At 41.0% G+C, this 17,300-nt stretch overlaps 1 protein-coding gene across 11 annotated transcripts in view; it reads left to right on the top strand.

The window, feature by feature from the left end:
- LOC147016753 (tight junction protein ZO-1-like) overlaps positions 1–17,300 on the top strand; it is a 657,688-nt gene that overhangs the window by 556,092 nt on the left and 84,296 nt on the right. For all 11 annotated transcript variants that reach the window (XM_085845718.1, XM_085845716.1, XM_085845725.1 and 8 more), the window contains 3 exons: positions 3,035–3,216; positions 7,464–7,559; positions 9,225–9,307. In XM_085845718.1, the coding sequence (XP_085701844.1) occupies positions 3,035–3,216; positions 7,464–7,559; positions 9,225–9,307 (361 nt within the window). The remainder of the gene's footprint in view (positions 1–3,034; positions 3,217–7,463; positions 7,560–9,224; positions 9,308–17,300) is intronic.

Here is a 17,300-nt window from a genome sequence, read left to right as displayed (position 1 = left end):
CACATGGTTTGGCAGCGATATTGGATTTACCCTAAAGCCTATAAAAGAAAAAAAAATCTTCTCCAGAACAGCTGGACAGATCGAGGGGAATCTTCACACAAATGCTCCCCAAGCTGTGGGGATACCAGGGTATTCACGAATAATTGATAGGTCACATGATCTGGCAACCATATTGAATTGAGCGAAAAATCAAAAAAATATTGTTACGAATTTACGCCCACCCGGCGTGTGAACGACCGCTTTAGCCGATGGCAGCCGCACGCCCACCGGACAAGCAATTCAGTCGTGACTTCCCGGAACTTTACGAAGACTGCAGGATGGGACAAAGAAACGAGCAAGGCGAAAACACTACAACCGACTATTGTTTTACCATGTACATTTACTTCAAAACAGTTCTACTTCATGGGACACGGCGCCACAACATTCATTCAAAGAAAGCAAGGAAAAGACCCCCTCACAGACAAGGGAGTCAGACTGGGCCCGTGGGCCTTTATAACGTGGCGCTTTGATGACCGAAAGGGCCCCATGAGACCGTTTCAGGTTAACTGCACCCTCGTGGTGCCTTGCTGGGGCGAGTCACGACGTCCCGTCCCCACGGCAGCTAGCGTAGCCGCGGTTGCGCCCAGGCCTTGCCAAGCGGCAGGCGAGCTCTCTCCGGCTCTCCCCACACGCACGTTCGCACGACACAGCAGTGCTGCGCCTCCAGCCCGCATCTCCTTTGCGACGCCCGGACCTCCACCGACCGACCGCTCCAAGCTCCTGACTCGGACACGAGCCCAATTCTTCACGCAGCTCCGGCTGAAGCAGCACCGCTCCTTCCACGGCGTACAGCGGCAGCAACAACACCAGCAACAACACAGAGAGAGAGAGCGAACACTCCGTGCGCGCTTTTTATTACCCACGCCCCGCCCCTCCGCTCTCGCCCCGCCCTCCTTCCAGAACATGCGGGAAACTTCCAGAACATGCGGGAAACTTCCAGAACATGCGGGGAAACTTCCAGAACATGCGGGAAACTTCTCGAACATACTGGAAACTTCTCGAAGGAAGCGTTTTCCCGCCAAATTAGGGACGCACGCCGCCGCGGTAGTTCTCTTTGTCCCTTGCAGGGTGATTGTGTGAAGCGGTTGGTCCAAAATAACGATAGTAAAGAATAATGGCTAACTCAAAGATCACAGCCCTGTCCACACGGATATATCCCATTAAACAACGGTGGGGAAATCTAACTGAACACGGACTTATCGGCATAACTAACTAAGGACCTTTATGGTGTTCTGTGAATTTCCACAGCTGTAACAATATATTTCTCTTGAACTGCTTCATCAATCGATGTAAAACTTCATAATTATGATCTAGTGATGATGGGGAAGGTATGTTTTAAATTTAAACTGATCAGACGCATCTTCTGGCAGCCAGGATTGTTTAATTTTTTTTTATGTAGGTGTTTTTTTTTTTTTTATAAGGCTCACTTGGCTGTGCCTGGATGGGTTTGAGTGTAGAGGAGTAGCAGCCTAAATGAGAATCCTATCCAGGTTCCTCCTGATGACTTCATCTTTGCTTTTTGATTGTTTTGGTTCCTTTTGATGACTTCAATGCAGGACTGTACCTACTTGGTCTTCTATTTGATTTGAATTTAATTTATTTTAGTCCCATTCTAAATTCAATTGACTAATAATTAGTCAACGTCATGGGTCAGGGTCAGGTGTACAATCAAAGCGGGCTTGCATCAAAGCGGAACATCTTGGTTCCTGGTCATCACTGCCAGCAGTTAGAAAGGGACAGTTCTAATCATGTCTCTTATTACTTACGTAACACACCGGTACACAAACACCACAGAAAACAAGTCCTGGTGAGGTTCTGCAATCTCTGATTTCTCTTTTTCTTATTGTTCTTGTAAAGCTACAAAACAAAGTCCAAAATAACCACAGTACACATACAACATAAGAATGATGTCCACCGTGTTGTAGTTAGATCACTATAGTATTGAAAGTGTAAGAAAATACAAGTCCATTGATGCAATATTTATGATCACAATTCTTTTGTTAAAAAATTCCTTTAGAATGCAAAGATATCCTCGAATACCATAAAGTTTACTTCATTTGTATCTTAGTTTAGTGTCAAGCAGAAGGGAGTCAAAAGGTCTTTCTTCTATAATGAAGGAATTCTGCCCCGGCAAAAACTCTGCGCTGATATTTATCCTTTTCATTGTAGTTTCCAGCCAGTGTGACACTTCATTTCCAGCATGGGTTAGTTTCCTGATGCTGTTGAAATAAAATTCATGTTTTTGGTTTTGAAACTTTTTGAAAAAGGAAATTACTTTTTCCTCCCACTCATACATGCTGTCAGCAGTGAAGGAGTTAATTCACAGGATTAGTGACTCCAGAAGCCATTTTGTGAAGTAGATCTTGAAAGCCATGAGCAGTACGAGGAACAGACCAAATGCCTCAATCAACTGATTGAGCTAGATGCGTTTTGTCGGAATAATATAATCAGGCCCATTCACATCTCTCATCCTCACACCCCTTTCCAGGCACAGTTAAATAACTCCCACGAACCAATGATCCCTATTTTGTAACTAGGTGTATAGAAAGCAAACATGGTGCCACATTTGGTGCTTCTACTGTGTAGGCATCATTGAATGATGCCTTGAGAAGCAGGGCAGGTTGTATATATAAGTAATTAGTGAAACTCAAATGTATTAAAATGTGATTTCAGCACATTGGAAATTATCTCCATGAGAGCTAATTTGGGCCCAGTTTCATTCTTATACATATTGGGTTTGTGCCATTGATTTTTTAAATATTTTATCCTTTACTGTTTCAGAGGTGGCTGTGAGAGCTGCTAAACCCCAATGGGCTAATGTGACAAGTGTTACTATGTAATTACTTTGGTAGATGTTCCCTGTTACCAGTACCACATCAGTGTCTCAACAATGGAAATGAATGGTGAATGGTTGTCAGTATAAAGGTTAATGTTACTCCAAATAGGGGAATGCCGGTGACTTATTGTCCATTGGACGGCTGATGTGTCCCTACAGAGCAGAGCAACTGTGCAGCTTGCAGGCGTACACAAAAACGGCAGGGAGTGATCGTGCAGACTTTTGGCGCTTTCGTGGCCTGCGCTCGGTCAAACGGAACATGCGCAAGAGCCGTGATGACCTGGTCACGCAGCCTGTTCAGACAAAGTTCCCTGCTTATGAACGTGTAGTGCTGCGTGAAGGTACACCTCATTTTGTTATCACCACCAAGCCGCCAGCCTTTCTTAAGAAACACGAGTATATCCTTGGGAGTTCCAAAATTTCACAAGAGCATGGCAGTGAAAATGCATTTGTTTGCCATTAAACAGAACTTTCTGTTGACACACTAAAGTTATTTTTGCAGCATAACCTCTTGTCATCCGTGGCAAATAATCATTCCACGTTGAAGGTGAACCCTTCCAGAATACATTTGAGCGTAAGGCACCTGCCGTGTTTCATTATCTTTGCAGTCCACAGGCCGTGCTATTGCAGGAGTTTTGTGGACGCATCTGTGACAAATGAGTACTTGCGGAAAAAAAAATTCTGAGTGCATGCCACTGCGGCAGCAGTTTATTCCCTGAGGCAGCCTTTGCCATTACATTTTTAAAATATGGTCAAAAAATAGCTTCACTAGGCTGCATATAAAATCTTTAGAGACAAGGGAACTACGTTATTTCCTGAAGAAACCAGCAGCTTCCATTCCATTACCAGACATCTAAAAATATGCATCTGATAAAGCCGAAAATGTTGTGGTTGCTGTAACATTACCAAAACAATGTAGGATCACTCACTCAGAAAGAAGCAATATTGGATGCTAAACTTGATATTTAAATCTTGTTTTTATTTCATTTGAGGTTTTGGAGGGAAACTGATGGGATCTTGGAGGTTGAGTGTGCAGCAAGTGTCCTGGGGCTGGCTAGATTTGGACTAAATTTTTTGAATGTCAGAGTCCTTTCAAAGAATCGCACAAATCTGCCAGAGCATTTATTTAAGGGGAGACATTCTGTCCCAATAATTTGTAAATAATGCCGAACATGACAAGACTTGTCGCCACCCCCCCCCCCCGTCAATATTTCCCATTTTGTCAAACTTAAAACACCCTCATGCCTGACCTCTGCATTTGACTCAAACTGCACTGGTAGTAAGTACCTTTAAATTAGGCATTTACTCACACTAAACATGTACATGAAAGGTTAGACACCTCCAATATTGATTAATTTGGTGTCATGGGGGAGCTTGTACACATAGCTCATGCTGGACAAGTGTACTATGAAACATAAACAAACCTTATAACTAATTACAAGGCTGTCACTGTTGTCATTATCTTTACTAGTGCGGGCCCGTAGGTGCGTGCCCGAAGGTGCGTGCCAGTATGTGCAGCTTCGTTCCTTCGCTCTCGTAAACGACGACTGGATTGGGGCATTGTTTCAATTAGATCGGACCAACCGTATTAATGGCCATAACTTTGGAAACACCTGGGAAACATACTCAGGTCCCCAGTGTCAATTGTGACGTCATATCAAACGAAGAAGAAGAATTGTGCCGCCCCCTCTCTCTCACCCCCCCTCTCTCTCCCCCCCTTTCTTGCCCCCCCTCTCTCCCCCCTAGTCTCGCCCCTCCTCTCTCCCCCCTCCTCTCTCGCCCCTCCTCTCTCGCCCCCACTCTCACCCTCCTCTCCCGTCCCCCTCTCTCGCCCCTCCTCTCTCCCCCTCTCTTGAATTGTGATGCCCCTCTCTCTCACCCCCCTCTCTCCCTCCCCTCTCTCGCTCCCCTCTCTTACCCCCTCTCCCCCCTCTCTCGCCACCTCTCTGCCCCCTCCTATCTCCCCCCTCCTCTCTCGCCCCTCTCTCTGTAAATGTATTCACAAATGTCTACCAAGCACAACAATTAATTCAAACCTTGGGAAAAAGCAGCTTTCAAACCCTTGGGAAACAGCTGAAACGGATGAAGAACGATATCAAACCTTGAAAAAGCACATACTCAGGTCCCCAGCGTCGATTGTGAAGAAGAAGACCAAACGAAGAAGAAGAAGAATTGTGACGTCAATCGTGCAAAAAAAACAAATCCATTAATTGTGACGTCATTCACGACGTCATAGCACCATGTCTTGTCATTGGTTGACAGGTAAATGGCCGTAACTTGGGAACTGCTTGTCCGATTAATATCAAACCTTGAAAAGGCACATCCGTGGGTCCCCGGCAATATTCCTGGCAAGTTTCAATCAAATCGGACTGGCGGTTGTCAAGAAACGGCGGTCGCAGACAGACACACACACACAGATTGCTGGAATTATAGATAGATTACCTCACCTGGAAGGTAATTCCAGGGAGCTTTTGGGATGGCGTGCCGTCCGTTCACAAATACTTGCAACTTTTTCTCTGAAACTACACAAACAATTTTGACGAAACTTTACCACAATGTTCCTCACCATGTATGTACCAAAGTTTGTTCATAGCATGAAAAAAATTAGGCCCTAAGGGATTCTACAGTGGTTGCCCTCCAAAATTTGCTTTCTTCTCAGAAACTACACATGCAATACTGATGAAACTTGACCACAACCTTCATCGCCCATGATGTACCAAAGTTTATTCATGGCATTAAAAAATAATCATGGTCTGAGGTGGTCTACGGAGGGGGTTTACAGGGTTGAACCCCCCCCCCCAAAGAGATATTTGCTTTCTTCCCCAAATCTACACACACAATTTCCATGAAACTTCACCACAACCTTCATCACCCATGATGTCCCAAAGTTTGTTCATGACATTAGAAGAATTAGGGGTCTAAGGGGATCGACGCGTGGGTTGCCTCCCAAAATAGGTATTTGCTTTCTTCTCAGAAACTACACACACAATTCCGATGAAACTTAACCACCACCTTCATCACACGTAATGTACCAAAGATTGTTCACAACATTAAAAAATTGGGGTCTAAGGGGGCTTGCCACCAAAAATATGTATTTGCTTTCTTCTCAGAAACTACACACACAATTTCAATGAAACTTGACCACAATCTTTATCACCTATGATGTACCAAAGTTTGTTCACGGCATTAAAAAAATAATCCATACGTATTTACTTTCTTCCCCATTACATATTTTCTGGGTCATCCATGCCTACCAGTGGTTCCCTGGTTATCTTATCCAGCCTCTACTAGGTGAGCACCCAGGGGTATTGCCACTATGTTTTTATCTTATACCAGAAAGTGGAGATACAGCCCATGACCAATCATGCATATTTCCTTCGCTGTGAATGTACCCAGGACATGTCACCAGTCGATCACATGTTGCTGCCGAAGTAGCCCTCAACCCAAAATAACCAAGAGCATGTAGCGGTACATTCAAAGTACACTGCCCTCATACCAAATAAATAAATCAATCCTCCAGCGCGCGACATTGCCAGGGTGCCTTTGGCATGCAGCACGTGGCGACGGAATTGTGAGGGAGCGGTGTACTTCTGAGGTGAATGTGTACAAACATGTACAAATGATACTTAGTTTATGTGTACAAATTTACTTCTGAGGTAAATATGTACAAATGATAAATCAAAAATACTCTTTATAGCCAAATCACTTGGTCACTGTCATGGCCACATATCAGCTTCCGAGCTCAAAAGGTGCCTGAGATATTGCCCAGATGAGAAATAAAATAAAAAAGTAATGAATAACTTGATAATCATTAAGTAATTCATCATTCATTAATGAAAAAATAAAAAAATACTATTTTTGCCAAAGCAGATCTTCACTTTTGTCTCCAAATTTCAGCTTCCTCGCTCAAAGGATGGCTGAGATATCACCCATAAAGCAAGAAAGAAAATAATGGATTAATTGATTAATCAATAAATTAAAAATACTCTTTATAGCCAAATCACTTGGTCACTATCATGTCCAAATATCAGCTTCTAAGCTCAAAAGGTGCCTGAGATATTGCCAGGATGAGAAATATAATAAATATGTAATTAATAAATCGATAATAATAATTAACCAATTAAGTGATTAAAAAATATAAATACCATTTTTGCAAAAGCACATCTTCACTTTTGTCCCCAAATTTCAGCTTCCTAGTTCAAAGGATGGCTGAGATATCACCCGGACAAACAAACAAATTGTTTGTTTGTCCAGCGCCCGGTGATGACATCATGCATCACCTGGATATGGAATTGGAAAGGAGCAGTGTACAATAAGTGTCAGGGTATTGGTATATAATGGCATACTTTTTCAAAAGGCTCACCACGACAACAACCTCAAGTGACAGGATTGCAGGAACTCGGCCGACAGCACTCAGACACTTCGACCATTGAACCAGTTTTGTCATTTATGCATTTATACAACTTTCAATCTTGACTTGCACAATTTTCAGAGGTTATAACCATCCAGCCTTGTTTGAATGTGCATCATGTGAAATGGTTTGTTTATTGTGCCATTTTGTTCCTGTACTCGTGCATCCTCTCACCAGCGGGATTTTTACGGCCTGTCGTGATGTTTGGGCCGATTGCTGACATTACACGAGAAAAGCTTGCCCGTGAGCTTCCAGAACTGTGCGAGATTGCAAGTAAGTTGTATGCTGAGCTTTCTCTCTGTTCCATCAGGTGGAGAATGTGTTTTTGTGGTTTCCCAACTGCACAACTTCACCTTTTCACACATAAGTTGAGTGCCCTACTTTAGGAGAGGTACTCGCCTGTTGCCTTGTTGATGCAGTACCAACAACATGTTGGTACAAGAGGTCAATTTAGGCAGCTGTCGGTGTTTCTCGAATTGAAAAACAAAATTAAATTTGTCTTAACATTCACCATTTTTGGATAAAAATCCCCCAAAAATCTAGAGGATGTGTGCTTTGCTTTTCAAGAACCCAGCTCTAACTTGCGTACAGTCCTGATTTTAATGCTAATGATTTTGCATTTTAGGGATTCTTTAGGGGGTGCAGTTCTTGTATTTTATGCAGTTAGAATATCTCTTGAATTAATACAACAATTAATTTTTAGGCTGTAAATTTTTTTCCCAAGTTTATGCACAATTGAGTGGGCTGATGGGGATCTCTCTGAGTGAAAGGAAGAGGAATGAGGATATCAGGAAGTGGGAAGGCGTAAGGGTCATTCACGAAATGGCATGAGAGTCACGTCTACTTTAGTTGGGGAATGTGTTCAGGAGGAGGATGTAATCAGGGAGGTTTTTTATATAAATGCATGTGGCTGGACGAGAATGGGCAGACCATAATGGAAGTGGAAGTAAGTGGTGGTGAGGGACATGAGAGATGTGAGGGTGCAAAGAGAAGAAGCTTGGGCAAAGGGGTGGTGAGGAAAAACTTGAGTGGCCAACCCCATAAGGTCAGATTAATTGAGGCCATGAAATTAGTAATAGTAGTAATTTATACAGGGTTGTACACGCAGTTAAACTTTTTATCTTTTTGATCAAAGTCACCATTATGTAACCGTCAATTTTCACAGAATTATCACATCTAGCTTACACAGAAAATGTAGTCAAGCCTTCACACTAATAATCATATTCATTCAATACTAGCCAAACCTGCTCTGCACGAAGTTTCGAAAGTGAGGGTTCGTCAGGACGTCAATATATCCAGCGTTCACAATGTGATTTATCGAATTTCTTTACATACAATGTTTCTTGTTACTTTTTTGTGTCAAATTTACCTTCTGAGGTAGTCAGCATGTGCAGAAAAGGGTTTTACATTGCAGACGCTGTTTTGTCGGAGTGGCATTACGCCTCTCAGCGGTGACGGTCTGTCGACGACAGACGTAATGACGTCAGCGAATGACCGATGATGTCATGACATCATTACGCCTCTCAGCGGCGACGTCACACGTCGCCATGCAAACGAATGTAAAAATTAGAAAATCGCCAAAAATTCCCAAACCTGTCCATCTGTCCTGTCATCTCACATAGCCCATGCTGTTCATTAGACCACAGAGCACCCGCATGCCGAAGGTGGCGACAATCCGTCCGGCAGTTTCGGAGGAGAAACCTCAAATTATGCGTAGACGTTAACAGAAATAATATATAGGATATCATTTGTTCACACATTATTCTCTTCATGTGGAAACATTACAGATGGATTCAATGATTTGTCTACCCAAACAAACGTTTCTCAGGAATTCTGAAAAGATGCTCTTCAAATTTCTATCAGACCTCCTGGGAAATCGTAGGACATTTATGTAAAGGTAATTGGGCAACATGTGCTTTTATCTCCTATTGTGTGCAGAAAGCGAACCGAAAGACGCCGGTTCTGACCGTAAGCTACACGGCATGATTCGTCTGTTCACAATCAAGCAGATCATTGACAGAGTACGTATTGTTCACATCATGGATAAACAGAGAGCACTCAAGTGTGAGCTCACACTCATCTTAAGGTTATATTGACAATCTTCTGATGTTAAAGCACATGATAGGATAGTTCATTTTGTGGTGTGATTGCCTCTGCCTGCTGGTCCTGAGCTTGTTTTCCAGCAGAATCTGATCTGTTTTCTGCTGCAAGGCTAGCTGATATCACTCTGTGGAAATATATTAGTGTTTTAAGGTTTAACTTTAATAAGCAATCGAGAAAAACGAATTGTAGCACCATCATGCATTTTGCCATTGCCCTCCTTTTTCATCTAGGGGTATCAGGGTAACAATGAAATAAGAACATTGGACAAAGACCGTAATTTTACCCTGGACAGATCGCTACTATACTACATGGACTTCAGTATATACACATACACAAATAGGAAATCCGAATTTTGTGTCATCTCTTTAATTGTACGAATTAAAACAAATGGCATTTCTAAAACTGAAAATTGCAATTTTTCATGATTATCATGGAGTGCGGTAGTATCTTGGAGTATTTTCTGGGTCATCCATGCCTACCAGTGGTTCCGTAATTATCTTATCCTGGTTACCAGTAGTACATACACAATATAAAGGGATTATATGGGGAAAAATGGCCGCCCATTCAAATGTGTACACAATGATATGCTCGTAAACTACTAAGGAGTGAAGTCATAAACATTTAAAAGCCATAACTTTTATTCTCGAGCGTTTTCCGAACAACCAAGACTTAAAAAGATGCCAGAATATGTTGCTAAAATACCACATCAGGAGAGTGCTAAAATTTGTACTTCTTCTTCTTCTTCTTCTTGTTCCCCTATCAAACCAACGTAAAACTGTAGCCCGTCCTCTCTCAATAACTGCTGAAGCTATGATTGTGATTCCAACTTGAGGAAGTTCCTTTGTCTCGAGGCTAGTGCACGCAACCCAAAGTTTAAAAATATATAAAACATTGTTTTATTCGGTAAAAAAAATCTAACGTAAATGTGAACTCGACCAAATCAGGCCAGGATCGTGAGTTTGGGGTGGTGGGGGGGGGGGGATGGGGATGGACAGTGGACAGAAACATTCCAAAAGTGATACATATCCAAACCATCTCCCAAATCAAAACTGAAACAAGTATTAATACAATTTAATAACATAGATAAACCTATAAACCTGGTGTTGGCTTTGTGGTTAAGATGGCTAGCTTGGGACATTTGAGCCCCTGTCAACTGTTAAATTAGCTGTTAAAAGCATCACTTGTCACAAGTCAGGGAATTTTATTTTTAAATTAAATAAGATGTTGAAATGTTTAGTTATGTTATTTTTATTTTATTATTGTTTGCCTCTCGGCAGTGAAGTTTCAAGTCCATAGTATTTCCCTGATCAGAGTCGCTGATTCAGTTTATGTTTATACTGATGTGTTTAATTTATCATATTAATGTATATTGTTATAATCACCAATAAAAAGACATACACAAATGTGTGAGGAACAGGGTCATGAACTCGGTCTGGGAGGAACATAGTTATTTAACAACAACCCCCCCCCCCTCCACTCGCACCCCCTGACACTTCTGACTTACTAAAATCAGACTCAGTTTTGTCAGTCACCGTCGGTGCCCTACAACAAGGCTCCAAAGGAAAACATACAAAAGTGGAAATGTGGAAACAAATTTGAAGCAATCTGTCAACGGAATCCGATGGAGTCCAGCGCTTATACGTTCTGGTCACAGTTATGATGGAAGCAAAATACAGATTCTGGGCGTCGCACCAAACAGGCACCGCCGACTAATTTTGTAATCTTGGCATGCTAAATCACAGAATGACGGGATTAACAGAAGAATCATTAAAACTTCCTGCTCAGGACTACCCCTTGATTCAAAAAGCATAAAGTGGTTGGTGCAAACTCCAAAAGCGAGGACAGTGTGGACCACAAATAACCCACAATGTGCGCACAACATTCAGCCCAGAGGGGACACCAATCGCTACCACAGATAAACCCCGTCACACAATATTCACCGAGGCAGACTCTCTCCACCCACATTCCAACCCCGCCTACAACAGTACCACGTGACCATATCGCATCACCAAGGAGGACAAACTCGGATGTACAATACATGCCCAATAACTTGCCAAGTTTTAATGCACAAACATATTGTTACAGTTGTGGGGGTAGATGGAGGAATTTAATAGGAAATATAGCATTGTGTAGAGTTGCTTTGTCTGTGGACATGTAGGAGGCATATAGTTGTAACTAAGTAGGGAACCTATGAGCTTATGTGTTATGTGTCACCACACGAGGGGTTGGTGTTGTGTTAATTAGCTCAGGTTTAAGAACATGCTTCCCCAGTATGTAATCGCCCCCTGTGATTTTTCCCTGTTTTTACATTTCAAGATTGGCAATAAAGGTGGGGAACACATCCCTAAAGCAACCACAAGTGGGCAGAAAGCCCTGCCTTCAAAAGGTGACAACAGTTGAAGTCAGGCCCCCCCGAGACTGCTGATTGATGGGCATGACGTCAGAAGCTAGCCGAGCAGGCAGAAGCCCCGCCTTCCCGTGTTTCGTGCGAGCAGGCCACGCCCCAGAGGCAGAGGATATTACAGTACAGGCGTGATCGAGAGAAAGGTTGGCTTGCGCATCTTTGGAGAGCCGTGATCAGAGCAGAGGAATGGGGTACATTTTTAGAGAGGTGAGAGCGGAGGGTGAGCGCATGCCAAGGAAGACGGCACAATCCTTGTATTCGTGTTGAGGCGATTTGGCTCGCGTGGTGAGGAAAGACAGTGAGGATGATGACGGTGAGGCACCTCAACTGTAGGTTTTATTTATTTCATTATTATTATCATTTCCCTTTTGAATTATTATCCTTTGCAAATATTTGTTTATTTCCATTAAATGTATTCCTTTTAAGAAGCTGTAGCCGTGTATTTGAAGTGAGGTTCGAGTATAAACCCCCCTTTCGCTGTCCTGGTTCAGCACCCCTGTTCTGTGCTGCTCCACCCGTCCGCCATTGCACCCCCTTCCCGCGTGCGCATTATTCTCCGAGTCTCGGCTGTAGGCCTTCAAGGGAGAAGCTTGGCCATCCATCCAGGTAGGAGTAAAACCCCCTGGACATGACAATATTTTACCAGATCACACAGGAAACTGATGCAGAGGGAGCAGACAATCAAGCAAGGATGATTCGCGTGAACAACAGGGAGAAAAGTAATAACTTTGTTTTCCACTCCAAACATCAATGAGTTGGACCAGAAGAGGATTAACACAAGGCAGAATATAGCAGGCCACACACTTGATTGTTAACAGGGCTTTGAAGAAGTTCGTGTGTCATAAACGTAACATCGCTTTGAGACTTGATCGGCTCACGCTAGTATGTCTTAAAATATGTGCAAATTTGGTTGAGTTTTATCATTTTGGTTGGCTGTGCATTTTTTAATAATTACATATACATATTTATAAGATTGGAGTGGTTGTGATTACACATTTTTAAGGAAGAAGAGGGCGCTTCCAACCAAAAGTAGAAAACTAGATCGACTCCGCTAATTTGAACAAAAAATGGACACTATTGTGCCTGATGAAGCTGACTGCGAAGCCGGTGAAACGTTGCCCTGAGACCGGGTCTGCTCTCGGTTTTTTGCTCAAATTAGCAGTCAATCTCATTTTTTTTCTTTTGGTTGGAAGCGCCTTCTTCTTCATATATACATATACACACATATATATATATATATATATATATATATATATATATATATATATATATATATATATATATATATATATATATATATACATATATATATATATATATATACATATATATGTATATAAAAATTTATCCCTGTGTCGTAAGAGGTGACCAGTGTTGCGTCAGGAAGGGCATCTGGCGTAAAACATGTGACAAAATCACTATGCGGATCATATGGATGATCCGCTGTGGCGACCCCGAACGGGAGCAGCCGAAAGAAGAAGAAATGTATATAAAAATATACATAAAAATATACATATGTACATATGTACATATACAAATAAATATATATATATATATATGTATATAAAAATATACACCCTGGTGTTGGCGCAGTGGTTAGGGCAGCGGCTTGGGATCCAAAAGGTCCTGAGTTCAAGCCCCGTTGGGCCACTGAATTAATACACCAGGGGGTTGACTCAGCCTGTCATCCTTCCGAGGTCGGCGAAATGAATACCAGTATACTGGGCCGGTGTATACCCCGGTTAAAATAGGTGTACCATATCCCTGTGTCGTAAGAGGCGACCAGGGTTGCGTCAGGAAGGGCATCCGGCGTAAAACATGTGCCAAATCACTATGCGGATCATACGGATGATCCGCTGTGGCGACCCTTAACGGGAGCAGCCGAAAGAAGAAGAAGAAGAAGATGTATATAAAAATATACATATGTACATATGTACATATATACATATACAAATAAATATATATATATATGTATCTAAAAATATACATATGTACAAATATACATATACAAATATATATATATATATATGTATATAAAAATATACATACATATATATATATATATATATATATATATATATATATATATATATATATATATATATATATATATATATATATATATGTATATATATATATATATGTATATATATATATATATATATGTATATATATATATATATATGTATATATATATATATGTATATGTATATATATATATATATATATATATATATATGTATATATATATATGTATATATGTATATATATATATATGTATGTATATATATATATATATATATATATATACATACATATATATATATATATATATATATATATATATATATATATATATATATATGTTTTTCTTGTTGTTTCCAAACCCTTTTGCCAATTCCCTAAAATATTTCTGCTGTACCACATTATTTTCATGTGCAGAAGGTCAATATCACAAAACAAACTTTCATTTCATAATCATATTGGAATAAAAACATGAAATAACGGCACTTTGTGTGATCAAGCATCATACGTCAGCGGGCAGGGTAGCAGATCCTTGGAAGATATCTGTGCTGTTTTGGAAATCAAACCAATTGTTGTATTCTGGATGCATAATGAAAATTAATGTACAGTATAAAGGCTCCACGGTCTCCATGGCACTACAATGTGTAAAGAGTGGTCACATGATGATATACGACGATAAACAAGGAAATTAGGCCTTGTTTATGACCCACCATTGCTGTGTTGCACTCCTGAGTTAATTTTCCTTCACTTTAAACAGCAATCTTCTTGATGAGAAAAACATATCATTAGGCAGCAAATGCAACTTTAACATTTAATTTCCCAGTAATTTTATGGAGTCGGCAATCTTTTGTCCATGATTGGCCGAAACACACAGTTGTGTCATTGTGGGTCCATAAATAGTTGTGAAACACACAAGTTATATCGCATTTGTGTTTTGATTAGTCATGGACAAGACCGAGCTGCTTCCATATTAATCACTGTAAAAGTCATTAAAGTTGTATATGTGTAGTGTGTTCATCATAAATAAAAAAATTTAAATCCATAATGATCAGGTCAAAGTAACTGTCAGTGTTTGAAATTCGACTTTTACTTTGCTTGATGAAAAATACTCTTGAGTATGATGTCATACTATATTTAAAAAAAAAAAAAACATTGATGTACATGAGGAAACTTAAGGCCCGGTCACACCTTGACGTTTTAGCCAACGTATGCCGATTTTTGAATTTTTTTTCTAAAACGCTGGCACACGTTGAATACGTTATGGGTAAGTTTTGATAACATTGAGAGCACGCTGAAAAACACTGCCATACGTCGTTGTACGTTGGCTTTAAACGTTGTACTTTTTGGTTGTCCTCAAATTTTTTCATGCTTGAAATTTCACGATGTATGCCAGCGTATGACTCACACGTTCCGCCACGCTGGCCACAAGTTGAATGCACGGTCTGCGATCGTTGACAGACGTCAACACATGCTACTTGTAAGTTAATCATAAGTTGAGACACGCCGAGGTAATGTTTAGCATACCCGAAACTTATTTCTAACCTATGATTAACGTGTTGTTGGCACGTTACGCGATCGTTGCCACACATCGACAGACGTTACTTTTAAGTTACTCATAGGCTGAAAGACGTCGGTATAATGGATCGTCCTTGCGTCAGCGTCCACGGCCACAGCCAGGACACTTATTTGCAGCATTCTTCGAACTTTTTTTCGGCATGACGAGGATGTTTTCACTTCGATGTCTAGCTTGGCTATGATTCCAATTGTCCATCGGCAGCGTCTATTTAAAATAGTCGAGTTTGAGCGTTTTAACACGTTCAGAAGAAGCGATTCAAATTTCCAAACCCCAGCGTCAAAAAACAAAGGCGAGTGACAGCAATTTAAATCGTTCATTGTAAACAATGAAAATAGCTGAGTGGTACCGTTTAAAAGTCGTTGAGTGTAAAAAAAATCCAATTGTTGAGCGCAAGCGTCTACTTTCAATAGTGGAGTTTGAGCGATTTAGCACGTTCAATAGAAACGATTAAAATTTCCGAGCGCCAGCGTCAAAAAACAAAGGCGAGTGACAGCAATTTAAATCGTTCATTGTAAACAATGAAAATAGCTGAGTGGTACTGTTTAAAAGTCGTTGAGTGTAAAAAAAATCCAATTGTTGAGCGCAAGCGTCTACTTTCAATAGTGGAGATGCAGCCATTTAAATCGTTGAGTTTATCATTTAAATCGTTAAATCGTAAAACGCAAGGACGATCCATCATAACCCACACCCTCCCCCTCACACTCACCTACAACTGCCAACATGAACAAACTACTACTAATACTAATACTAATACTGATACTGATACTGTTACTGCTGACATGGACATCGACTCAAAAAGGACTCGAAAACACTGTTGGGTTCCCCTTTAATGAACACCATTTTTATATACCAATTCCCAAAACCGCTGGGAACACGTCTTTATATAGCAGTTGTAAGCTAGAAACACGTTAATTTATTTTTTTTTGTCGACCGGAAGACGTCATTGGAATACGTCTACATACGTCGATGTGTGTTGGGACTACGTAAAGAATTGGTTCAAAGCACGTCAAACATAAGTTAGAAATAAGTTTCGTAAAAAAGACATTACCACGACATGTTTCGACTTATGAGTAGCTTATAAGTAGCCTTTGTGGACGTGTGTAAGCGTCCACATATCGTGTGTAAAACTTATCCCCATCGCATGCGGAACGTGTGTCATACGCCGAGTACGTCGTAAAATTTTGAACATGTTTAAAATTTCTTGACGTACTCTACTTACTACGACGTATGATAGCGTACTTTAGCGTTCTACTCACGTATACCAAACTTACTCATACCGTATTTGACGTGCCCCAACATTTGAGACACATTTTTCTTAGGTCGGCATATGCTGGCAAGATCGCCAAGGTGTGACCGCGATGTTGACACTTCCATTTCTACGGCAGTTATGATTCGAATCGTTGTGCGTCAGCCTTTTAATAGGCTACGTCACGACATCGTCGGCGATGCGTGCAACGCGCTATGCCTAAGTTAGACTATCGTTGGGCATCGGTTGTGTAGGCCGACAACAGGTTCAGCATTCGTTGGTATAAGTTATCTATAACACAACGAAACGTTCTGTGTCCGTTACCAATGTGTTATACATAAGACCAAGTCGCTATGAATACATCCGAATCTTTAAAAAAAAACATCAAAAGTTCAACGTAAGCCAGCGTTTTAGATACATTTTAATACGTTGCCATCGCTGGCTAAAACGTCAAGGTGTGACCGGGCCTTTAGATAAACTGTATTTCAAATACTAGTACTCCCACTCCCTGCGGGAGCAACATGAAGGGTCACGTTATTATCCTCTCTGGTGTATATAAATTACAGTACATCTAGGCTCAGGTGTGTTGGTCTATAGTGGATGTGATAAGCATATAATGCCTCAAGGATGTCGGGATTCCTCCAGATTTCTTTAAGTTTA

Source organism: Eptatretus burgeri, chromosome 11 (genome assembly GCF_056783735.1).
Source record: "Eptatretus burgeri isolate ZD-2024b chromosome 11, Ebu_testis_v1, whole genome shotgun sequence".
Lineage (NCBI taxonomy): Eukaryota > Metazoa > Chordata > Myxini > Myxiniformes > Myxinidae > Eptatretus > Eptatretus burgeri.
This window is presented reverse-complemented; position numbering and strand designations above follow the sequence as displayed.